This window comes from Meles meles, chromosome 6 (genome assembly GCF_922984935.1).
Source record: "Meles meles chromosome 6, mMelMel3.1 paternal haplotype, whole genome shotgun sequence".
NCBI lineage: Eukaryota > Metazoa > Chordata > Mammalia > Carnivora > Mustelidae > Meles > Meles meles.
In genome coordinates, this window is record NC_060071.1 from 72,029,365 (window position 1) to 72,055,479 (window position 26,115).

At 39.3% G+C, this 26,115-nt stretch overlaps 1 protein-coding gene across 2 annotated transcripts in view; it reads right to left on the bottom strand.

Moving 5' to 3' along the window:
- The window catches only part of SECISBP2L (SECIS binding protein 2 like), a 60,999-nt gene extending 52,472 nt beyond the window's left edge, over positions 1-8,527 (bottom strand). Inside the window, exons 1-2 of one of the 2 annotated variants that reach the window (XM_046008726.1) lie at positions 8,330-8,526; positions 2,951-3,057 (exon numbers count right to left, since the gene is read on the bottom strand). Coding sequence is in view for 1 of the 2 variants with exons in the window: in XM_046008724.1 (XP_045864680.1) it covers positions 8,330-8,353 (24 nt within the window). In the remaining variant the exon portion in view is untranslated. Of the gene's footprint in view, positions 1-2,950; positions 3,058-8,329 lie in introns of both variants that reach the window. The other variant, XM_046008724.1, reaches the window with a different exon arrangement.
- Between the last annotated feature and the right edge of the window lie 17,588 nt (positions 8,528-26,115).

The following is a 26,115-nucleotide window of genomic DNA, read 5'->3' on the forward strand; positions in this document are numbered from 1 at the left end:
AAACTAAGGTAATCTAGAATATGTACTCCCATTTTAGTATTTAGTATCTTTTCTCACAAAAAAATCTACAGAAGTTTAAAAGATATATTTAAAAAACTAAAGTATTTTAGGATGCACATGTGGATGATGAAACTATAAAGAAAAATAAGTAAGATCTGGGATAAAAGTCAGGATAGGAATTACTCATATGAAATTACTCATGTGAAAGAGAGTTGTAATCACGAGGAGGGCATCTAGAGAGATTCTGAGGGCCTGACAATGTTCATTATCTTGAGTGATAATTACAAGGAATTCACCTTATAATTCATTCAGCTATACACTATTTTTATGCAGTTTTCCTTCTGTTTTTAACAAAAAATTCTTGAAATTTTATTACAAAAAAATTTATAGGCACATTTTGCAAAGGTAGAATGTTTAAAACCACATAAACACCACAATCTAAAAAGATATTACACATTTCTTTCAGAAAACAGTAAATGAAATGCAATCCAATGTTTCAATCTTTCAAATCAATTACCTCAAAGCAATAGTCCTAACTAGAACTTCTGCCCAACAAACCCAGTAGAATGACATTTATTGGAAGTTCTGAGCAAGGCAGAGTTCCCAGAATAAATACCAGGCATGTTTCTCACAAAGGTAATCAGTAACAAATGCACGAAAATCTGAAGATAAAATCTAAAGGCTTGATATGCTCAATAAATAGCCTTTATTCAGATAAATTATTCTCTATAAAGAGCCCCCTGGAAATATTCAGAATACTTACAAAGAGTGGGAAGAGAAGAAATCTGAACTATTTATAGCAGTATTAATTCAATATCCTTCCTACCTGATTAAACTTTGAAATCTACTTTTATACTATTACCCAAATATGAAATAGAGATAGTACTTGCATTTACTAATACAGTATCTGTGACCTGAAGCTGGTTTCTTGAATTTCAACCTTGAAGGCAAAAACTCCTTCAAATACTAATATCCTAAGTCCGTAATTTTCACTGTGATAGTCAACAGAACTCAAAAATCACTTGTGTAAGGTATAAAATATTAATCTAATAAATGCTTCCCCAGGAGGAAATTAGGAGAAGAGGTTGATTTTCAACAATAATGCACAGATAATGGAAACTTGCTTTTATAGTTCATGCACAGGCATAAAAAGAGGGAAAACATAAATCACATTTTAACTAAACTGAAAATTTAATTTATAGTATATCTTTGAAAAATCTAAAGTCTTTCCAACATATGAGAACTCTCTGAACAGTTTTATAGATCTGTATAGAAGGCATTAGGACAAAAAACAACAACAAAAAAAGGCATTAGGAATTTTTAAATGCAAGGAATATTATTACATCAAATTTCCATATGAAAAGGAAACAATACTAATATAAAGAAATAAAATGATTTAAAGATAGTAAGTTTCATGACACCTCTCTGCCAAATAGTACCAACTCATAAATTACTTTGGAAACAAATTCAACTTCTTGCTCAAGTCAAAAGTTGCAACAAGTTTTTATACTTTGTTTCATTTTACTTTGTAAGAGTTTTATGAACTTAGGCAACTCATGGTCAAAAAAGTATCACACATGATTTATAACTGAGACCTGTACATATGTACACTATATACCCTTAAATATCAAAGTCTGTAATATTTCTATTCTAAGTGCAATTCTAGATATCAGAGTTCAACAATAAAACTCACAAACACTCAAGTGATCCTTTGTTTTTAGTAAAAAAGAGAAGCTGCTATAGTCAACAGCTGCACAAACAGAAGATGTCACTAGTAGGAACAGACTGGCAAACTTTCTCCTACAGTTACAACTCTTCTATGGTCTTAAAAGTTGTTGTTGTGACTTTGGGACCTTCAGTATCATACATTAAAATGAAGCATGTGCTATTCTCGGGCCTAAAAAGTAAAGTTAAATCCCAAATTATTCTTAAAATTCTACATAATAAAGCCATATGTGGGCTTTATTATATAACAAATTCTGGCAATATTTTAATTACATTAGTATAGAAATCAAATGTTGTCCTACATAGTGGACAACAAAACATTATAAAAAAAATTAGGCTAGTTACTTCATACAACGATATTCCTTAGTTTGAATTTTTTGGTCTACTTTTAACAAGATCTGTTTTTTAGGAATAGGAAATTTTATAGCAGAGTTGTCTCCTTAAAGTAAACGTAAATATAAAGTTAAGTCTAAACTACACAAAGTCTAACTATTCCTGTACCACTATTTGCTTAAAAAAAAAAAACAACCTATCTATATAGTAAAATTATCTTTGTCTTTCATATATTATTTCAGAATTTTACAAATGAGTGAAAAATTATAATAATCCCAAAACCTGTATGGGAAAAAAATAACAAGCAGTTTCACATTCCTTTTAAATTTGGCATATATTAAAACAAATCATAATAATAAACCTTCTTTGATGTGAATAATCTAGAAAACCCAAGAATTTATCAGAACATGAAAATATAAAAGCCTTCTTTAAAAGAGTAGATTAAACAAATGCACTCAGATCACTGAAACTCTATATAAATTCAACAAATATGCAATAAATACATGTTCTGGGAAAAGTGCTGTACTAGACTAGTTTAAAGAAAATGGACAAACATTACTATGAAGTGCCCAATGGCAGGAAACGCACACTAAACTCCTCTGGGATAGAACCTCCAGAAGAGCACAAATAATTTTTCCAGATTAAGCAACAGAAAAAAAACACCCACTTAAAATCAAAACTGAAGGAGAATATAATAAGGCATTCTCCCACAGTGAAATTTCAGTATGTACCACACACCTACAGAAAAAAAAAAAAAAATGACCATGGAAATCCTCTACATTCTTTCTATATTAAGGTAAAAATATATCAAACATTAAGGCATTTTATATCTAATGGGCAAAGAAAAATAGATGTCTTCCAAAGGAAAAAATGAGTAATGCTTAAGAGATACCTGCTGGCTATATTGCTTTTGACTGGAAGGACTTCTATGGAAAGTAAACACTTGACAAATCAATTGCAGTAGTTATATATGAAGGTTTTACAAGACTTCAGAAAACACTGAGGAAAAAAGACACAAAATATTTAATTAAGACTGTCCACTTAATTTACTATTCAAATCTCTTCCTCTTTTCTTAAAACAGACTACACCTAATCCTATTTAAAACCTGGTGGTACTTTTCTAAAAATCAGCTCTCTAAATTTAATACTGGTTTTTGGATTACCTAATTTATTAATTTCTGGTTTTATATTTCTTTTCCTCTCTTGCTTTGATACGTTTTCCCTGCTAACTTCTAACCCTGGACACTTTATTTACCTTTTAAAATATTTAATAATGAAAGCATTTCTAACTATGCATTTGCCTCAGAGTATAGCTTCAGCCACATCCCATAGGTTTTCATATGTATTACTTTTTTTTTTTTTTTTAAGATTTATTTATTTGCCAGAGAGAGACACAGTGAGAGAGGGAGCACAATCAGGCAGAATGGGAGAGGGAGAAGCAGGCTACCTGCCGAGCAGGGAGCCCCATGCGGGGCTCAATCCCAGGACCTGATCATGACCTGAGCCGAAGGCAGATGTTTAATGACTGAGCCACCCAGGGACCCCTTCATGTGTATTACTATTTCAATAACCCATAATTCTACTTTTTTATTTCCTCTTGATTAAGGGCTTAGGGAAAAATGTCTTTTTAAATTTCCAAAGGTCAGGGTGCCTGGCAGGCTCAGTTGCTTGAGTGTCAGAATCTTGGTTTTGGCTCAGGTCATGGTCTTAGGGCCCTGGGATTTAGTACTACATTGGGCTTCCCACTCAACGAGGAATCTGATTCCCCTCTCTCTCCCTCTTCCCTGCTCCCCCACTCTCTCTTTGTCAAATAAGGAAATCTAAAAGAAATAATAATAAAGTTAAATTTCCAAAGGTTATTTTACTTTCTTTTTTATTATAAAAGTATTTTTAAAACCTGTTAAAATAAATCATTTACTTATATTCATTAAGGCCAATTACAAGTAGCACTGAATAATAAATGTTTTATAGTAACTTATTTAGAATATATTTAGTTTGCAACACTGATACTATTTGAAATTTATCAGTTATTTAAAGGAAAGAATTATAAACCAGATGATTTTGTATCTTTATGGTGAACAGCACTTTGCATAAGGTTATGTGTATTTGTTACATTTGCTTTTCTAAGAGTTAAAGACACTGGTGATCAATAGTTTTGTAAATTTTTTTTCATTTATTTTAATAAACTTTTTAAATTTAAATTCAATTAATATATAATGTATTATTGGTTTAAGAGGTACAGGCCTGTGAATCATTGGTCTTATATAATACCCAGTGCTCATTACATCACATGCCCCTCCTTAATGTCCATCACCCAGTTACCCGATTCCCCCTCCGCCCCGCAACCCTCAGTCTGTTTCCTATGATTAAGAGTCTCCTGTGGTTTTTTAACTTGTTTTATTTTTTCCTCTCTTCCCCTATGATCTTCTGTTTTGTTTCTTAAATTCCATATATCAGTGAAGTCATATGATAACTGTCTTTCTCTGATTGACTTATTTCACTTAGCATAGTACCCTCTAGTTCCACCCATGTCATTGCAAATGGCAAGATTTCGTTTTTGACGGCTGTGTAATATTCCAATGTATTGGGGGGGGGTGTGTATACAACTTCTTTATCCATTCATCTGTCACTGGGCTCTTTTCAGCTTGGCTACTGTGGACATTGCTGCTATAAACACTGGGGTGCAAGGTCCCTTCGGATCACTACATTTGCATCTTTGGGCTAAAATCCAACAGTGTAGTTGCTGGGTTATAGGGTAGCTCTATTTTCAACTTTTTGAGGAACCTCCACACTGTTTTCCAGAGAGGCTGCACCAGCTTGCATTCCCACCAAGAGTGTAGGAGGGTCCCTTTCTCCACATCCTTGCCAATATCTGTACTTTCCTGATCTGTTAACTTTAGCCATTCTGAATAGTGTAAGGTGGTATCACACCATGGTTTTGATTTGTATTTCCCTGATGCCAAGAACTTACTTAGGGACCCCTGGGTGGTTCAGTTGGTTAAGCATCTGCCTTTGGCTCAGGTCATGATCCCAGGGTCCCGGGATCAAGTACTACATCCAGCTTCTCCCTCTGCCTGCTGGCCTGCTGCTCCCACTGCTTGTGGGCCCGCGCTCTCTCTCTCTCTCTCTTTCTCTCTCTTTCTCTCTCCAAGGAATAAATAAATACAACCTTTAAATGAACTTGTCTGATGTTAATGTACTAAAAATTAAGCCAACATTGAAATTATTTGTAATACAAAAGACACTGTAAACTTCAAGTGTTTTGTCACTTCTAAGGCCATTGTTCATTTTTAAAAAAAATCTCAAAACACGGTCTTAAATTTCTTAAAAATAGAAACATTAAGCCTTTATAAACAAATAAACTCCGTGATTTATTTTTCACATCCCTTTACACTAACATTTTGCCCATCAAGGACAAAAAAAAAAAAAAAAAAAGGCATTATACCAAGTAATAACTGTTCTTAGACCATCTAACTCTGGCAATTAAAATTAAATTACTTGTTTTTTTTTTTAAGATTTTATTTATTTATTTGACAGACAGAGATCACAAGCAGGCAGAGAGGCAGGCAGAGAGAGAGAGAGAGAGAGGAAGGGAAGCAGGCTCCCCGCTGAGCAGAGAGCCCAATGCGGGGCTCGATCTCAGAACCCTGGGATCATGACCTGAGCTGAAGGCAGAGGCTTTAACCCACTGAGCCACCCAGGCGCCCCTTAAATTACTTGTTTTGATTTATTGCTAAAAGAAAATACTCCTGAGATCCTCTTTTGGTTATAACATTCTTTCCACCTGTCCCTATTGCAATTATATTGCAGTATTCCCAGTAACTTACTTTTTATAAACTTGATCGACATATACACAATTTATCTTTTTATCAAAGATTTGTTTTAAAGAGCACTATGAATACCTTCAGGCAAAACACACTCAGGTTTGTTTGTTTGAGTTATTCTTGCACAATACTCCAAGGATTTCAATTAGGTTAACATGAAATGCATAGTTTGTATGTAGTACTATTTTTTAAGAAATCAAATTTCTATAAACTGCTAATCACTACAATATTATGAGTGAGTTTTAATGCTGCAGGCATTCCCCCAAAATTCTGAATATAAATGAACAGTGGTTTAAAATGAAAAACAAACATGTTGTGAGGAAAATGGAAATACACATATCACATATACTTTTAGTGACTTTTACCTATCTAAATTCCCTTCATTAATAAAAATATAAAAGTATATTCCAAAAAACCTAGAAGTCATTACATTACTCTATGGTATAATGGAAACAATGAAGAACTTCACAAATTGTCGAAAGCTCAGTTCTAGCCCCTAATCTATCATTAAATTAATAGTTCTTAGCCTTTTTTCAGTGATAAGATTCTTTTGAGAATATGATGAAAATAATGGAGTCTTGCCCCAGAAAAATGCTAATATAAAATGAAACACACTCCTTCCAGGTCATCCATCGACCTCTCAATTAACTGCCTACAGCCTGAACAAGGCAAAACAGCATCCCTTTTCTGTATCTAGGTTTCCTGTGAGTGTGTAGCAAGTGGGAAGAGAGGGTAGTTAGAATTTTCTCTTACTTAAGGTTAGGCTGAGGAAGGCAGGAGGTACTAGAGTGAAATTCTTCAATGGAAAACCTACATTCATGATTTCTTTCTAATCCTTACATTTCTACAAGATTTTAAAAGGTTGTGGACTTTGGAAAGATGTAGGATGAAAGAGGAATAGGTTCTCTAGTTTCAACGATTTGTTCACAGCAGTTGCTGTTAAGATAACCACACACAAATAGCTAATTATATTTCCTGTAAGATGAAAGGAACCATAAGTATACATATGGTAGCATTACTGGTTACAGTTTTGGCATCATGACGAAGAACCAAAGAGTTTTTTAACCTTTTCATTAGTGACACAGATACAAGAAAATTGTTCAAGCAAATTTCCTATTCAATTGTCAGGCTTTGATATTAAAAGCATTTCTGATAGATGCCTTAAAAAATATTTTTCATTAAGTTAGATATAGGCTGCATATAGAATACTCCGGGTCACTAGAAGGCTAAGAGGCTCCGATCAATTTTGCTTTGGTAAATCCACATATTATCTCATAAAACTCATTTGTGTTTTCAAATTCATATTCTAATTTTTTTAGTCAAAGCTTTTGTAAAAAACAAAACAAAACCAAATATACACAACTAGGAATCTGCCTGCTAAAAAAGCCAGATTTCAAAATCAAAATTGCCTTTGACTAGCTACATATATACTGAAATTTGGAAATCTTGTCTCATTTCCTCAGATACTAATTATCTATTTGTAAAATAATTGGGCAAATCGCTAGTCTTTTTCTCCTTCATCTATTTGCCTCCCTCAACACTGGGCAAAGCCTTCAACTGAAAAGAATGCATAGTGAATAAACTTCGATTTCCTCAAATTTTAAGTTTCATAGAGGTCTCAAGGATGAAAATACTAACACTCTGCGGGGGCGGGGGGCGGGAGATCGCTTATTTTGGATTATTATTTACATTTTCATCATCCCTGCCTCCCAGCAACTACTCGCATGGATAATCAACAATTTAATACAATTAAAACCAAAACAGAATACTAATGGAACTACTCTGTGAATATGAAAACGGTCTCAGAAATGAATTCATAATTCAGATCCAACATTCTTAAAATATAACCTCAGTGTTTCAAAAATACTAATTTTTGCAAAATGGACAGAAAAGCAGGGGAAAACCATAGTATTTCATACCTTAAAGGAAACACCTCCCTAAAACCACTGCGAAAAACAATGCTCTGCTCAACGGAACGTTGATCCAAAAAGCCCATAACCCCCTGCATCTGTAGTTACCACACATTCTGTGACAGTCTTACTGGGTGAGAAGCCTTCGAAAGCCTTGCCACCTTGAAAACACATTCCAGAACTAAAACGGGGGGGGGGGGGGGGTACTCGCTGGAAGTTATAAACCCTCCTCTCAGGCGAGAACTGACAACTTGGGAGTCCTCCGGCCCCTAACACCAAACCACGGAGGAGGGGCAAAAACGAGTCCCCAGGCCGGGGGAGGGGGTAACCAGAGCTGGAAAAGCCCCCATCCCCGAGGCAGCAATTGGAACAATGCAAGAGTGGGGCGCCGCCAGGCTCTCAGGCAAGGGGAGTCTGCTCCCGCAGGAACCCCAGGACCCCGGCGGTCCAGGCCCACGCTCAGGGACCAGGGCCCGCTCCGGAGGAAGCGGCGACCCCCAGCACCCGGCCCGGCCGGCCCTGCCCGAGCTCGCGTACCTGGTCAGCGGGGGCTCGGTCCATGGCGCCTGCAGCCGCAACGGGCCTGCGTTAGTCGGTGTGGAAAGCGCCTCGGGCCGCTTTCTCCATGGCCCCCCGCTCGAGTCGAGACAGGGCTCAGGACCTCCGCCCCTATCTGGCTGGCCCTGGCACAGACTCTGGCTACGCCACTGGCCGAGGGGGTGGCTCCAGCTCCGGGAGAAGGAGGCGGTGGCAGCCTTGGGGAGGGATCATCTGGGACGGAAGCCTAGGAGGCCCCAAATAGGCGGCAGGCGTAATTGAAAATGGCGGCTCGCGGAAGGGAAAGGTGGGAGGGGTTGAGAAGTGGCGTGGGCAGTGACAGCAGAAATCCTGAGCAGGTGGTAGCGGGAGCCTGGGCGGGCTGACCTGGAGGCTGAGGCCAAGTAGAGATTCCTGTAAGCAGGTGCCCAGGACCACTCTGCGCTTTGAGCCGTACTTAACTGTCCTGGACTGTTAAACTGGAGGAGTGTCGGGCCACTTGGGACCCGAAACACCTGGGTTCCAACTTTCAGGGACCTGAGAGATTACTTCGTTATTCCGAACCACCTCTTAGTAATGTAGGAAGAGCTTTTAGCTGCCCACTGTACATAGCGATGCTTCCTTATGTTATCCAGTTAAAAGAAGTCATGACCATAAAGGAAAATACCACAGAAGAGTCACTGGAGAAAAACTAAGTGAGGAGGTTCCACAAATGCTTATTGATTAGGTAATTCGTTTGTCCAGGCCCATGCTCACCTCCACCCTCACCTCCAGGCTGATCTCGCCTATCTCAGAATCCCTAATTTTACTGAGTCTGTATCACACCAGCCAACAAGTAAGTAGGTATTCTGCTATGTTGCTTTTCTCCCTGTGGTTATTGATTGTTCCTTTTATCTCCAGCTCATTAGCTCTTTGAGGAAAGACTGGGCACTTCGTAAGCATGGCTGATTCCCTCTGGGCATCTTCTCCTACAAACCTTCCAACGGGTACCTCTTCCCGGAATAGTTCTTCCTTGCTGGTCAGCTCCAGGGTAAGGAAGAAAAATAAAAAGCTTTATAAGCTAAATTCTACTTAAGTGAAGGAAAAGGAGAGGAGGTGGCTCCTGTTTGAGGGACTGGAAAGGAAATTTACAGCTGGGAAAGAGACTTTTAAGCAGTTTGCTTTGTCATGCTTCAGAAGACTTCAGTAAAGACTTAAATTGCCTTTTCTTTTAGTCTAGGTTGTTATTCTGGTTTTGTTTGGATACGATTCCAAGAAGAGGCTGGTCTGTGAAGCCTCTAACTGTACTGACGTTGATACTATAGTTTGACCTGGTAAAAGGAGCTCTATATTGGGTCAACAAGACTTACCTCAAGGCTGGCAGTAGAAACTGTTTATAGGGAGAAACATTTATATTATTGCACAGAGATCTTTCATTTATCTAGCTTTAACTAAATAAAATATTTTTATTCTCAAATTTTATGTTTTAATGTGCATATGTGTGTGCGTGTGTATATATGTGCTTAAATTGTACACGTATGTCTGAATGTTACATACATGAAGAATTCATGTAATGTAGCCCCTACTCTCTATCAATGAATGCAGAATAAATTTAGGTTTGCATAGAAAAGCTAAGCTATTTATAGGAAGTCGTTATGTAAACTAACAGATGATCATCCTTCTTCATAATTGTAAGATTAAAAGAATTCTGAATTTTCAGAATGTCTCCCCACTGGTGGTCTCTAGCCATAAGACACCCAGATCCAAGTAAAAAGATGATAATAATGCAGTACCAATGTAGTCATAAAAATACCACAGTACTTGTTTTCCTTCCTGCTTCTAAGGAGTAATCTGAGAAAATTGAAATAGAGCCTCTCTAAGGATCTTTCCATATTATAGGATTTTTATAACTATGAAATCATTCTCGTTGAGAATCTTCTTTGTAGAAGATATTCATTTAAATTTTTAAAAATAGAATTGTAAGAAATTATATGAACAATAATGTCACAATGCCATTCTTATTTAACGCAATCCTAGAAGAGTACATAGAAATTAGAATAAAAAATTAAATTATATGAAGAAAAAAAGACATTTAAAAATACTATGTTGTATGGATGATATGGAATTTTAATTAATCATTACATAGAACAACAGATATATAATGTGCCAGGCACTATGCTAAATACTGAAGGTATAGCAATTAACAAGACACTGCGAGAGCAGAAACCACATTTGTCTTCTGGGCAAGACATACATAGAACAAGTAACTACAGGTAAGTTCCATGTCATGAAAAAAGAAGTTCAGTAGGTTCTACCACGCTGTGGGATTGACGGTCAGGAAAGTCATATGTAAGTAAATGGCATCTAAGCAAAGACCTGAAGGGTGAGTAGGAGTTAAAGAAAAGAAGTAAGCAAGTGGTTCCAAGAAAATGGCTAATGTGAGGACTCTGGGGTAAAAGAATCCAGCATTAGTACTTAAACAAGGCTCATTCCTTGAAATGAGAGTTGGGGATGAGAGAGATAATCCAATAGAGCAAAGCCTCTGACAAAGCAAAACCAAAAGAAATTAGCCTTAGATGGGAGGAGGTCCATGTTGTCCATAATAATGGGAGGAAAGGAATAAAGGGTAGACATGACTGCAGATATATTTATAAGTTGAAGAATTCCTGTCTATGGCTTCTATTTTCTTGGGAAAGTAGGGGGCCAAGATTATCTGCTGACATGGAGAGAGGCAGAATTGTGATGATCATGCACTTGTCAAAACTCAACAAACATAATTTAAGAGCTATTCATGTCATCACATATAAATTTTATATCGAAAGAAAAAACTGTAAATATTGAATTCCAGTTTTAAGAAATTCCTGTTCTTACATAACCCAAATCTCTATCAAGATATGGAATATTACCATGAACTCCAGTGGCTTTTAAAACTTTAAAAATCACGGGGTGCCTGGGTGGCTCAATGGGTTAAGCCTCTGCCTTTGGCTCAGGTCATGATCTCCAGGTCCTGGGATCGAGCCCCCCATTGGGCTCTTTGCTCAGCAGGTATCCTGCTTCCCCCTCTCTCTTTGCCTCTCTCCCTACTTGTGATCTCTCTGTCAAATAAATAAAATCTTTAAAAAATTTTTAAAAATAAAACTTTAAAAATCAAATATTTGTGTTATTCACTGCTGCATCCTTACTACCTGTACCAATGCCTCCCACATAGCAGGTGCTCAATAGATACTTGTTGAATAAATGAACACGTGCTATGATATTAAATCAGGATTTTTTCATTCAGGGTTGGGTTTTGTTAGTCATAAGCATTACTTTGAATAAGCAGGATTCAGTAGGGTAGGACCACAAAATTCTTTCATTTTTGCTCCACTAAGTCTTCAAATTCTCTGAGGGCTGCTCTTCATTCTGCCCTGGATACTTTTTCATGAAGTCCACACAAACTTCATTCCAAGTTAAAGCTTTGCCTTTTCCCAAGCCCAGTCCTGCTTCTGGACTGCAGTGAGTTATGTGGTACGGGCCATTTTTATTTGGTTTTCTACCATTTACATCTTCACTTCCTCCATCTTAACTACTCACCGATTAAGCTTTCCAATTCCTTCGAGTTTATATTGTGCAGGGAAGGGTAGTAGAACTTCTCAGATGTCTCAGTTATATGACATGCACAAAATCACTTCTGGGCAACCACTTACAACCCTAGCCTTAGCTCTTGGGATTTTGGGGGGTTTAGCCTGCTGCTTGGTCCCTGGAGGGTTCCTCATTTAGCTGGACTCTGTTTTAAACTGGCTTCAAGTATAATTCTCTCCCACCATCTCTGGGAACATTTTTGCTACACTCTTATCACTTCTCTCTCTACCCACCCATCCCTCCATAAGCCCATTAATTCATCTTATTTTTGGTGTATAATGAAGTAAATTGCTTACATCAGTACCCTTTCTCCTGGGAAAATTCATGTTTCCACAGTTGGCAAAAGTGTGGCTTGTTTCCAGTGCTCTCTGTCTCTCTCTAGTCTGCCTTTGGTTTTCTTAGGAAAGTATCAGATCCAGGTCCTTGTACTCCCCCGAACTCCAGGCGACATGTATCAAGTTCTCCATGTGTTTCCCTGAAAGTTCCTCTTACATAGCTTGAGATTAGGGGAAGCATCTCTTTTTTCCCCGTGGGTGGAGTGGGTAAGTATCAAATGTCTCCAAAGCGACACTTTTCCTGAGTCATCAGTCCCCCACCCCTCCTCCATGCTCTCTGGGCTGGGCATGAGTGATGAATAATGCTAAGCCTCAATTTCTTAGCATATTTTGCTTGGTGGACTAACATCTGGCTTAAGGATATGGAGGTACTTGGCTCCTAACCTATTGTCCTGTGGGCGCTTTCAAAACAGACAGCATCCTTATTGGATGTCATGTTACATGTTCATTGATTTAACAAATATTTTCTGAGCAGGTATTTTATGCAAGGCACCATTCTAAGTAGTGAGAATGCAGCAATGAACAAAGTCACTCTCTCGTGGAATTTACAGTTTAGTCTGGGTGATAGACAATGAGCATATAAAAAAGATAATTCCATGTAGAGATGAATGCTGTGAAGGAAATAAAACATGTTAGTGTGGTTATTGCAGACTACTTTCATAGGTCGACCTCTGAGATGGAGATATCTGACCTGAGATTTGACGAATATGAAAAGGAAAACAAAGGGCTCTGGAGGGAAAAATCTTGTCATCAGAGTAACAAAATGGAGGAGACAGGTGTGAGTAGAGAATGATGGGAGGGGAAGAGTGGTATGAACAATGGACTGAACAGAAGACTAGAGCCAAGCCAGACCATGTAGGAATTTATAGGCTGAGGTAATTTTAATTTCAAAAGCAATCTGGAGGATTTTAAAGGGGTGCACCCAATTCACATTTTGGGTAAATGCTAGAGAGTCAAATATTAAAATTAATATTTTCTTTCTGGGATATAAAGACAAATCTGAATGGTTATTTAAGAATTGAGGGACACCTGGGTGGCTCAGTCAGTTAAGCGCCTGTCTTCAGCTCAGGTCATGATCCCAGAATCCGGGGATAGAGTCCCCCTATCAGGCTCCTTGCTTAGCATAGAACCTGCCTCTCCCTCTGCCTGCTTCTCTCCCTGCTTGTGTGCTCCATCTCTCTTTCTCTCTTAGAAATAAATTAAATCTTGGGGCTCCTGGGTGACTCAGTGGGTTAAAGCCTCTGCCTTCAGCTCAAGTCATGATCTCAGGGTCCTGGGATTGAGCCCCACATAAGGCTCTCTGCTCAACAGGAAGCCTGCTTCCCCCTCTTTCTCTGCCTACTTGTGATCTCTCTCTCTGTCAAATAATTAAATAAAATTTAAAAAAAAGAAAGAAATGAAATCTTTAAGAAAAATTGAACAATTACAATTTTTTATTACTTAAAATGTTATGGTCAAACTTTAGAAGTTAAACAAATACAGCCACAACTTTTCAGCATTACAGTGCCTACATGTTCCTGCAGTCACAGCATTGCTCACTGATTTTAAGAAGAACTCACTTTCAGTTAAATTGAGATAAGGAACAAGATATTTTTTGGCTAGCTATCCTGGTATAGAGTACTCCTAATAGTGATGTTGCCACCTGTTATTAAGGTTTTTTTGTTTTGTTTTGTTTTTTTGGCTTTCTAATAGGAACTAACTAAGGTAGAGTTTTATCTGCTTTAACTCCTGGACTAGAATCGGCTAATAGAGATAATTCAGTGTCATGGAAGCCCTCTAGAAAATGAGGCTTGTGCTCAGATTGAAGAAAATGCTTTGCGAATATTTTCAGATGTAGACCTAAGATTTTACTCTCATTTAGATTTTTTTTAAAAGATTTTATTTATTTACTTGAGAGAAAGCATGAAAGGGGAGAGGGTCACAGGGAGAAGCAGAGTCCCCGCTGAGCAGGGAGCCCGATGTGGGACTCGATCCTGGGACTCCAGGATCATGACCTGAGCCAAAGGCAGTCACTTAACCGACTGAGCCCACCCAGGCGCCCCTCATTTAGATTTTTAATTTCTCATAGTTTATTTCTGCCTGCCTTTCATTTTTAAGTTGTATGTATATTTTTGGCTCAAAGGGACAATTTTCTTCCTAAACTTATCTAGCCAACCTTTCTAAATATTGTATTAACTTTCAATTACCTCCCTTCTTAATTCCTTGAAAGCTCTCAATGATCTTTTTATATAAAATTAACTTTCACAACCATGATTATTATACTGCAATTTAAACTCTGTATTTAAACTATTAATAGAATTTCAACATAAGGATTACATCCAAAATGCTTACCTATATTTGAAAGTGCATATTCATATAGTAACAATAACTCTGACTGGCATACCATGTTCTTATAACTTATATGTTATGTTGATTAGATATGATACTTACCATTGAGATCACTTGATGGATGGCCATATCAAGTTTGGGTTGCCAGAAACTGAAATAGGGATTTAACAATTATTTTTTAAATTAGGATATAATTGACATAGGGGCGCCTGGGTGGCTCAGTGTCATGATCCCAGGGTCCTGGAATCGAGCCCCGCATCGGGCTCTCTGCTCCGCAAGGAGCCTGCTTCCTCCTCTCTCTCTGCCTGCCTCTCTGCCTACTTGTGATTTCTCTCTGTCAAATAAATAAAATACTTAAAAAAAAGATATAATTGACATAAAACATTGTAATAGTTTAAGTTGCACAACATAATAATTTGATATATTGTAATATATATAAAATTTATTGTGAAATGATTACCACAATAAGTTAAGATTTTTCACCAGGCAGTTACAGACTTTTTTCTTATGATGAGAACTTTTTAGATCCAATCTCTTAACAATTTTCAAATATATGATACAGTATTATTAACTGTAGTCATCATGCTATATCTGACATTCCCCAGGACTTAGCATATAACGGAAAGTTTATACCCTTTGTCCCCTTTACCTATTTTGCCCATCCCCCTCCCTCTACCTTTGGCAACCACCAGTCTAATCTTTGTATCTAGGAGTTTGGGTTTTTATTAGATTCCACATATAATTGAAAGTATATGGTATTTGTCTTTCTCTGTCTGACTTATTTCATTTGGCATAATGCATTAAAAGTCCATCAGTGTTACTGCAAATAGCAGAAGTTCCTTTTTTTTTTTAAATGACTGAATAATATCGAATTATGTATCTAGATCTAGATATCTCACATCCTATGAATCCATTCATCTGTCAGTGGACACTTAGGTTGTTTCCATGTCTTGGCTATTGTAAATAATACTGTGATGAACATGGGGATGTAGCTATTTTTTTCAAGATAATGATTTCATTTCTTTTTGATGAATATCCACAAGTGGGATTGCTGAATCATGTGGTAGTCCTATTTTTAATTTTTTGAGGAACCTCCATACTGTGTTTCATAGTGGCTATAGCAATGGCAATGATGGTGAAGCTGAAAAGCAGATTTTGGCCAAATAGCAAGGCCAGAACACAGGAGAAGTTGAGTATATAGCTCACTTTTTTGCAGAAGAGTAACATGCTCTAATGGCAGGAAGGTGGTTAAGGAGATAGACCACAGGATCAAAGCTGCTTAAAGGTAGTATTAACTAAAAATCACTATGGGTAACACCTACATGTTTTCAGCGTAAGAGGTAAACCCAACCAAATTCTTACATATTAGTGGCCAACTGATAGGGAAAAAGGGTCCCGTTGATAATATTAATAGTATGATAGAAAGATGAGTGCTAGATTAAGAATCAACAACTTGGGTTAAATCTTATCTCCACACCCGAGAAGCTGTGTGTCCTTGAAAGTCACTTAAAGCCTCTCTGAGCCTCAGTTTCCTCATCTACACATTGCATAGGACTGTTGAGAGATTCAAGTTAAGGTAATGCATGTGTGAACACATTGCAGAATCTAAAGGAGTGGTTCTCATTCTAGAGCACCTGTATTTTATTTTACTTTATTTTATTTTATTTTATTTTGTTTAAGTAGATTCCAAACCTGGCATGGGGCTTGAACTCACAGCCCTGACACCAAGACCCGAGATCAAGAGTCAGATGTTCCAGTGACAGAGCCACCCAGGCATTTCTCTAGAGCACTTTTTTTTTTATTAATTTATTTATTTTTATTTGCTTATTTACAGCATAACAGTGTTCATTGTTCTGGCATCACACCCAGTGCTCCATGCAGTACGTGCCCTCCCTATTACCCACCACCTGGTTCCTCAACCTCCCACCACACCCCACCCCCTCCCGCCGCCCCTTCATAACCCTCTAGAGCACTTTTAAAACTGAAATGCTCAGGCCTCTTCATAGACTGAATAAATCAGGGTCTCTGGAGCAAATAATCCCAGCCAGAGTCGCCATAAAACTTTAAGTCAGATTGTACTCCTTCTCTGTTCAAACTCTCCCGTGGAGCTCTCCGTCTCAGAGTAAAATCCTTAGAATAGCGAATGAGGCCTCATGATCGGGACCCTACCTCTGGCCTCATTTCCTACTCTTCACCCTTACTCCTTTGGCTCTAGCCTCCTTTTGGTTCCCCTAACATAACAAACACATTCCCATCTGGGAACCATTGTCCTTGCTGCTGCCTTTGTCCTTGCTGCTGAGTCCCAGGCCTGGGACTCTTCTCCTAGTTACCCCATACTGCTCAAGCCCTCTCTTCAGGCTTTTGCTGCAGTGTTAACTTTTGAGTGAAGACTTCCCTTACCACCCACTTTTTTTTTTAAGATTTTATTTATTTATTTGACAGATAGAGATCACAAGTAGGCAGAGAGGCAGGCAGAGAGAGAGGAGGAAGCCGGCTCTCTGCAGAGCAGAGAGCCCAATGCGGGGCTCGATCCCAGGACCCTGGGATCATGACCTGAGCCGAAGGTAGAGGCTTTAACCCACTGAGCCACCCAGGCGCCCCCCCCTTACCACCCACTTTAACACATCATGCATGCACACAATCCCTTCTTCCTTCCCCCTTTTTCTCCATGGTATTTATCACTGTCTGAAGCATTGCGTATTTTATTTGTTATGATTATTTATTGACCATCATTTTCCCCTAGAATGTAAACTCCGTGAGGGCAGGGATTTTCTTTGATTGTTTTGTCCTCTGCTGGGTAGTCCCAGTGCTTGGAACACCGCCTAGCTCATAGCAAACCCACGATAAATAATTATTTTTGCTATTCCAAATGGACGTGCTAAGCAGGCGCCTTACTCAGTCTAAAAACTTCAGTGATAGCTCACTGCCTCCTCCAAATACCTTCTGTGCTCTCTGACTTTGCTCACATGGTTCTCTCTATTTAGCATGCCCTTCTCATCTTGAAACTCATTTCCTCCCTTTCCTGGATGAAAAGGATCCTCCTCAAAATTCCTCCAGCTTATTGTGCCACATCCTGCCTTAAATTATTTGTGTACTATGTATAATTATTTATATAATTATTTCCTTTCTTGGAGTGTACACTCCTTGAGAACTGTGTTACTCAACAGTGTTTGTTGAACAAACCAATGAGCTTCCCTGTTACTGACTCAGACATTTATCAGAAGAAGAGAAGTAATTAAATGGTAGATTTAAATGGCAAATCCCCTAGCTCCAGCAAGAATACAGGTTGCAGGTGCCTGGGTGGTTCACTGGATTAAGCCACTGCCTTCGGCTCAGGTCATGATCTCAGGGTCCTGGAATTGAGTCCCACATCGGGCTCTCCGCTCAGTGGGAGACTGCTTCCCTCTCTCTCTCTCTGCCTGCCTCTCTGCCTACTTGTGATCTCTCTCTGTCAAATAAATAAATAAAATCTTTAAAAAAAAATACAGGGTGCACGTGAGTAAAATAAAAACAGATGATAACACTCAAAATTAACTCGCAGATGAGGAGACCCATCATGCCAAAGATCCACAACTATGAACTGCCTTGTAGATAATCTAGTTTAGTTAAGAGTGACTTGAGGAGAAATAATTTTATTGCACAAATCGACTCTGAGAGTCGGGTAAAAAGTTAGATATGACATGCATTTTTATGGCAGTCAGGTCCAGCCTCAGCCAGCTAACAACAGGAAATAACTTCCCAGATTTATTATGATGTCCTTTGGATTATTTCCATTAACTATTCCCAATCTCAATCTTTATTGGAGGACACTATCTTATGATAGTGAAAACAATGAATCTCTGACATTCCCTCTTCACTTGGATGCACTATATAACCTGAAACTGAAAAATCTCCTTCAATTCAATGGTTTTTTTCACCCTGCTTTTAAAAACTTTTGTTAACAAGCTATCTAGATTTTTCAGGTCAGTGATTCATATCCTTAGCTCCCCAAACCTAGGTTCTTTCTGGAATGTCCTTTCTGAACCAGCAAAAGCTTACTTCATCAGCAGGGCCTGATTTTTTGAAGCCAGGAATTTATGAAGCTCAACCAGTGAGTGTATAACTCTTCCCCATCTTGTATATGCTACCAGTTCTCTTTAAGGCTTCCAACCAGCATGACTGAGTGAGACGTGTCTCATGAGTCTCAGAAGGGAAAATAAGAAGCTGGAGTTAAATAACGAAAGCTGGCAGATAGCAAGCCTCTGAAAAAAATTCCTGCGCCAGAGAATACCATAAAAAAAAAAAAAAGCATACGTTGTAGATGAGAGAATTTGATTTTTTTCCTTTTCTTGACTTTTAAATATTTTTACATACATTACATCATAGCAATAAGAGCAGAATAGAAAAGAAAGAAAATCACCCACCAACTCATCTTTCTAACAAATGAAGGATTTTTTTTCTAGTTGCTGCCTATCTATATGCATAAACACCTACATGACAGTTTTTATTTATGTAACCTGGAGACTCTCAGGCCTATTGCGCATTCAAGTATCAGCCCACTCTCTAGAAATAAGGTAGGAAGAAATAAATCACTGCCTACCCTCCACCCCCATTCTGGGGCCTTACTCAGCCCTCCTGGGGCACCCAGGAGGTCCAGATACCCATCACTGACCCTAGAACACAACAGGGTTTCTCCACAAGACCTCAAATATCATTTAAATCCCTTTAAACAATAGCTGGAACCTTCATTTGGTGATCATATCAAATCCATACTTCCTTGCCAAACTATAGAGTTCTTGCAGTATCTCAGCCTGTGGATAGAAGGTAGTATTAGTGATAGAAAGAAAAGGTAATAGTATTTTTTGAGAAGGTCTAAAAATCCTAAAAGTCATCAGTACATCCATGTAGTGATTTCATCCCCAGGCCCATCAACACCAACGTCAACAAGAAACTACGTGAAGGGTTTTTATTGTCTTACTTGGTTATAAAACCCTAGCCTCTTGCCCAGTCCTTCCACAATCCAAGTGGGCAGAATTCTTAAGGATGACAACTGGAGCAATCCTCGGCTTGTCATTCCAGCTGACCCACTCCATTTCTTTAGGTGGACTTGTAACAGGTCGGCCATTCACCTGCCAGCCAACCTTGGGGTTTCTGGATTCCCAGCTATGCTGAGCCCAAAAAGGTTACATTTCATAGGCTCTGAACTGGTCAAGTTCTCTGAAGGAGAAATAGTAGGAGCCATAGCCCTTGGCAGTCAAAAATAATGATCTGTTAAGGTTGTCCACAATGACCCATTATGAAGTAGTAATAGTAACAACAAGCCTACATCCATTGTGCCAGAAACAGTGATGATTCCTTTCCAGAAAGTATCTCGTGTAATCTTCACAACAGTACATGAGGTAGGAATCAGTGTCCTTTTTTTTTCCCCCCAGAACGGGAAACCAAGATTTACATATCTCAGTTAGCTTCCATAAGAGCCAGTAGAGTTAGAATGTGGCAGGACTGGAATTTGAACGCAGCGAGCAGGGGAGCCTGTCTCTAAGGAGACCATGTTGTTCTGCTGATGAGAGGGCATGCAGGGACGTTAACAGCTTTGCTTTGGCACTCAGGCCTGTTCGGTGCCCAGCTGGGCAAGGGCTCTTAAATGCTGCATCTTATTGCTTGTGCTCGGACTCTGACCATGACTGGAGCCACACTGTTGAGTTCTCATTCCAGCCTGAAAAATGCCCTGTGGTAGAAAATGACCTCACACTTAGTGAGCAATCATACTGGGACAGAGAGAGGAACTAAAGTTTCAGGGGAAAGGTCCTTCTGGCAGGTTCATGCAGCAAGCGCCAGGAAGTGGTTTGGGATGACCCAATCAGCTGGGATCAAAGAAGAACGGCAGCTGCACTGCTCCAGAGACTCAGATGTCCATATGTCTGGTAATATATTTTGCCAAGGGCACAAGAAAATCTATGGTCTCCTTAGCAGACGGTGAATGTATCCATTCCAAAAGATGGGAAACCAGTGTGTTTGGAGGAGGAAAGGAGGGGGACAGAAAATGCACATCCAGGAAAAGAGAAAGGAGAGGAGAAATCAGAGCAGTAACTAAAGCAGGGACAGAAAGAGGCTGCAGGACTCACAATGGGCATGGTAGGAACTCTTCCTTTTTCTCAGCCTGTCCATCACCAAAGCCTGAGGGCAGAGCAGTGAGGACAAAGGGGAGGGGCACACACCTGCCCTGCCCCCCTCACCCAACCTCACCCTTGCTTTCTCTCCAGCTCTTCCTCCACCGTTCTGCCATCCCTTCCTCTTCTCCACCTCTCCATGCTTTACTTTCTCTTCCTCTGCCAATTTTCTCATTCTGTAAATGCTCTGCTCAGAAGCATAGAGTGCTGAAAGGGCGGCTAGCCCTGGCTCTGGAGTGTGTGACTCATGACTGTGTTGTTATCCTGGGAAATGAGGTGAGTGAGACATTTAAGTCCAAAGCATGCAGTGTTTCTGAGATCCCTGAGACCAGGTCCTGAGGCTTGGCAGTGGATAGCATCGTAGCACTTCCAAAGATGTAACTTGGTTCTGTGTCTGCCTACTCCACCCGGGACCCCGAGACACCTTTGAAGTACGTCTTGTGTAACATCTTGCAATTCCACTGCTGCAGGGGAAGGATGTTTGTTTGCTATGGGAGTCCGTGACTCCATGCTATTAGTTCGATGTTTTCGTGCCTTTGTGTTCTTGAAATTGTATGTTGGTGTGATTAAGTTAGGACTTAGTTTCAAAGCATTAAAATCTTTGTTTTCTCACTAGAGGAAAGTCTGAGGGAAATCTATTCAGAGGGGAAAGATGCAATGCTACTATATAGAGAGATATCAGGTGGTAAAAGTCACTCTTTAGCACTGTTGGTAAGAGTGCTAGGCCATTTGTTCATTCAACACATAGTTGAATATGTCAGCAGTGATATCTGCTCTAAATAAATTAAAGTTTGGTAAAGGGATAATATATATAGGTGGGCTATGTTAGAAAGTTTGGTCAGGGGGCACGTGGGTGGCTCAGTGGGTTGAATCTCTGCCTTCGGCTCAAGTCATGATCTCAGGGTCCTGGGATCAAGCCCTGGCATCCGGCTCTCTGCTCAGCAGGGAGCCTGCTCCGCCCCCCCCCCCACCTCTCTACCTACTTGTGATCTCTCTGTGTCAAATAAATAAACAAAATCTTAAAACAGGTTGGTCAGGGAAGACCTCACTGAAAAAGTGACATTTAAGCAAAGCACTGAAAGGAGGGGATTGAACCATGCAAACACTGGGGAAAGAATGTTTCAGAGAGAAAGGACAGCAAGTGCAAGGGGCCTGAGATAGAAATGAACTCAATGAGCTAAAAAGAACAACTAGTTCTAATTTGAAAGCCAATCAAATTAGAGTAGGCTTAGGAGGAGAGCAGTATAGTCGTAGAGGTACACGAGCCTGTAAGGCTATAATAAATAATTTTTTAAAAGATTTTATTTCCTTATTTGACAGAGGCGGGGGAGGGAGCACAAGCAGGAGGAGCAGGAGTCTGCTGAGCCTGATCTAGGACTCCATCCCAGGACCCTGGGATCATGACCTGAGCTGAAGGCAGACACTTAACCATCTGAACCACCCAGGTGCCCCTGTAATAAATAATTTTGATTGGATTATAAATGTGATGATGAATCATTGGAAGGATTTGTTTTAAAAAAGATCGCTTTACCCTCTGGTTGAATAGTAGAGGAGAACACAGGCAGAAGCGGGAAAGCAAGTCAGAAGGCTATTAGGGTAGCCAAAGTAAGAGAGAATGGGGGTTCTCAGGTTTGGAATATACTTTGTAGAGAGAAGAGGACTTGATGGATTCCGAAGTGGGTTGTGAGGGAAAGAGAAGATTCAAGATCACCTTTAGGTTTTTAGCCTGAGCAATGGGTTAAGTGATAGAGCCATTTACCAAGATGGGAAAAGTTTGGGGAAAAGGCAGTAAACCCAGTGTTCAGTTTTATGAAGTTTGAGGTAAGTTTGAGATTGCCTAAGACACCCAAGTAGAGATGCCAAATAGGCAGTTGAGAGGTGACATTGACTGTGTAGTTGACTAAGACATACTTCTTACCACCACTGTTAGTCAATAGTTAGATATTTGAATTTCAAAAAAGGAATTCATCTCCTATCTAGGTCACTGAAGTTCACCCTACAGAGCCCTTCTCTCCATTTCAGTGCTGCCAGGGTGGGGAGGGTGGGTATTAAATGAGATATTAAGGAATCACCTGGCTTGTGGAGTTCACAATCAAATCTTCCAAGAGTGTCTTGAGCAATGACTATTTGACATTTCAAAGGGCCCCAACTAGAGAGATCATGTGCTCCTTTAAATGTCGTCCATAACCTGGACAGAAACTCTGGCCTACAGGAGCAGCTGAGCATATGGATGAGTGTTCCATAATATCAACGATCATTTTCAGGCATAGTAACCACTTTTGGAGGATGTGGGGAGTAACAGATTTAACAGTGTGGAGCATGGATTCTGCCGGAGGAAAGGGCACCTTGAAAGAGTTAATACTATTCAAAGGACCATGCTGAATGGAAACCCAAAACTCATGCCATAAGGTCACATTACGTGACAGTGGATGATCTGGATTACTCACGGAACTAACTCTAAGGCCCAAGGACTGTATCGCATTGAGATTACATGCTTCCCGATACTTCAGAGTATTTAACAGGATTAGTAAAGAGCCATGCATGCAAAAATGGAAGATTTTTCTCAGCCATGGCATTTCAAGAATCAGTAAAGACTTTTCCCACTCTATTTTCTCATGAGGTGTCTTGCCAGAGTTACCAAATAAGCCCGGACTTCTTTAACATTGAACGTTCACACAGCTGAGTTTGCCAAGGCCTTCTTTGTGTAGATACTATCACTCATCCTTTATGGAGATAGAGTCTTCTGGGAAGGAACACAGAGACCTGGGGCAGAGCATGTGTGCCATTAGAAAAGTCTGATCACAAAAGGTGTCAGCAGAATTCTCAAAGTATTTCCCAAGAGACTGGGACCTTATAAAGTTCTTTCTAGCTTTGTCCCCTTTTAATTGGTTCAAGTCTGTTTGGCATCTCGTCCTTCAAAGGAGTTGCTTACCAGTCAGACCCTGTTATCACACTCATTCATTTGAAAGCTAGGTGTGTATATTTTGCTATTAGAAAAACATGGAAAGAACTGGTTATCTTGTCAAACAAGGTCTCTTCAAATCAGTTGCATGTACCACCATGCTGTATGTCAGTCCTATGCCCAGGCTCATTAACTGCGCCTATGCTGTGAATGGGCAAGGTTAGAGGTTTATTAAGTTCATTAAGCAGACCTTAATTAAGTTTCGGCAGTTAGTTAACACCATGGTATTTGTAAGTTCAGAGAATGAAGTTTGATATGAGGCTTGACCTAGCTCAAGGCTCCCAGTGACTTATATTTTTCAAATTGAGGTAAAATTTACATAACATAAAATTAACCATATTAAAGTGTACAATTCAGGGGCACTTAGTATATTCACAATAGGAGCAACAATCACCTCTACCTAGTTCCAAACCGTTTTCAACACCTCCAAAGGACACCACTCTCTGTTAAGCAGTCATTCCCCATTCCCCTCCTCCCCGGGTCTTGGAAACCACTACCGCTAAACTGTTATCGTATTCTAGATAGTTCATATAAATGGGATCATATAATATGTGATCTTTCGTGTGTGGCTTCTTTCACTTCAAATGACTTATTATTGAAGATGAAACTGCAGATCCCCAAAGACTTACCCCAGCATCATCCCATCATTTCTGATACCTTTAGAATTTTCCCATGCTTGATGGGGACCCTGGGTCTCCAGGATTTCAGATTCTGTCCTCTATTAAAGAAATGCTTGAATGAGGTGTGGATGGATTCTCGGGAAAACCTCAGGAAGTTCTAAGTCATTTTAACATATCAAGTATCTGAGACAAATGACGCCCTCAGCATCTGGAGATTTTGGCAATGATGCAGTACATACGATCCTTGATGCCCTTATTACAAAAACAGTTCCTCTGAGGAGAGTGTATAATGTGCTAGAGCCTAATGAAAGATATATTTCCTGACTTCAAGCTTCCCATAGTCCACTGGAGGAAAAGAAAAGACAAATGACCAAACATTAAAATACAATGTAGTAAGTACTGTGACTCAATTAAGCACAGGGTACCACGGGATCACATGCGAAAGTACCTGTTCCTATAGGAGATGCTGAAGGGCTACTCCTTATACTCCATCTTTCCTGCACAAAAGGCTGAGTCCTTGTGTTGCAAATGGAAAAGAAGATTTTATACAACATGAGGTAATATTTTTCAGAATGTTAAATGGTTGTTGACTTTGGAGACTGTCCTAAGTTATTGTCATAAAGAGTGCTGTTACCATGGGTACATCTCCTTAGATTACTAGTGTTCTGTGTAGCCATTGATGCCAAGCAGCATTAAGGTACAAATTGCAAACTCAGGATAACATTCCTTATGGTATGGGACTGGACATTTATTGATTGACTCAGAAATCCTTACTGGTATTGGAAGAATTATTTTCTACTTAAACTCTTCAACAATTTAAACTCATCACAGCTTTTGAGAGGACTCTATTCTAAGAATAATTACGTTCTGTCTCAGCCCTCTGCTGCAGTCGTAAGTCTGCCCCCATTATTTGCAACATACATGCGTTATTACACATGGCCTTGCTGTCTTTGCTCAGGATCAGTCTCAAGCTGGATGACAGCTAATGGTTATCCCTGTGTCTGTAGCATTATAGACACACCCACTTTTATAATATTTAAATAAAAATAGCTCCTGGGTACCAGCCCCATCTCTCCTTGACCTCAGAAATTTTAGGCTTCCCTTTCTCCTAGTCACTTCTGATTCTGATGTCCTGCTTCTGCTGAATTCTCAGTCCTTGCCCTGGGTCTCACCCGTTGTACTTACTGAAGCTTTTCTGCACCACATCATTCCCATATTGGACACATTTGATCTCTCCACACCCCAAAATGCTACTGATCAAAGCAAGATCCAAATACTTAGAGACAACTGAAAATGTTTTAATGCAGGACAGAACACCAAATAACTTAAAATTGCATATTGTAGTCAGTTCCAAAGTCCCTTCGTCCATTTCTCTCACGTATTTTTTACCCACCTCTTTTTTTCTCTCCCTTAATTTCCCTCAGAATTCAGATTTTCTCCCATTTTATTATTATGCAGAGCCTCCCAATTCATTCTGATGCATGCAAAACTTTGAGAAGCCTTGACTTAGGCAAACTTTGACTATACACAATAAGTACAAATATGCAAATCTACTTCATCATATTTAATGGTTGCATGGATTTCATGATTCCATACTCCTGTGCATTTATGTTGTTTCTGATTTTAATACATGAACATACATCAGAAGAATACATGAAAAGATTAAAACAACCATGAGAAGATCTAGCTATTTTATTTTATGTTTAAAGATTTTATTTATTTATGTGAGATAGAGCAAGAGAGAGTACAAGCAGAGGGAGCAACAGGCAGAGGGAAAAGCAGGCTCTCCACT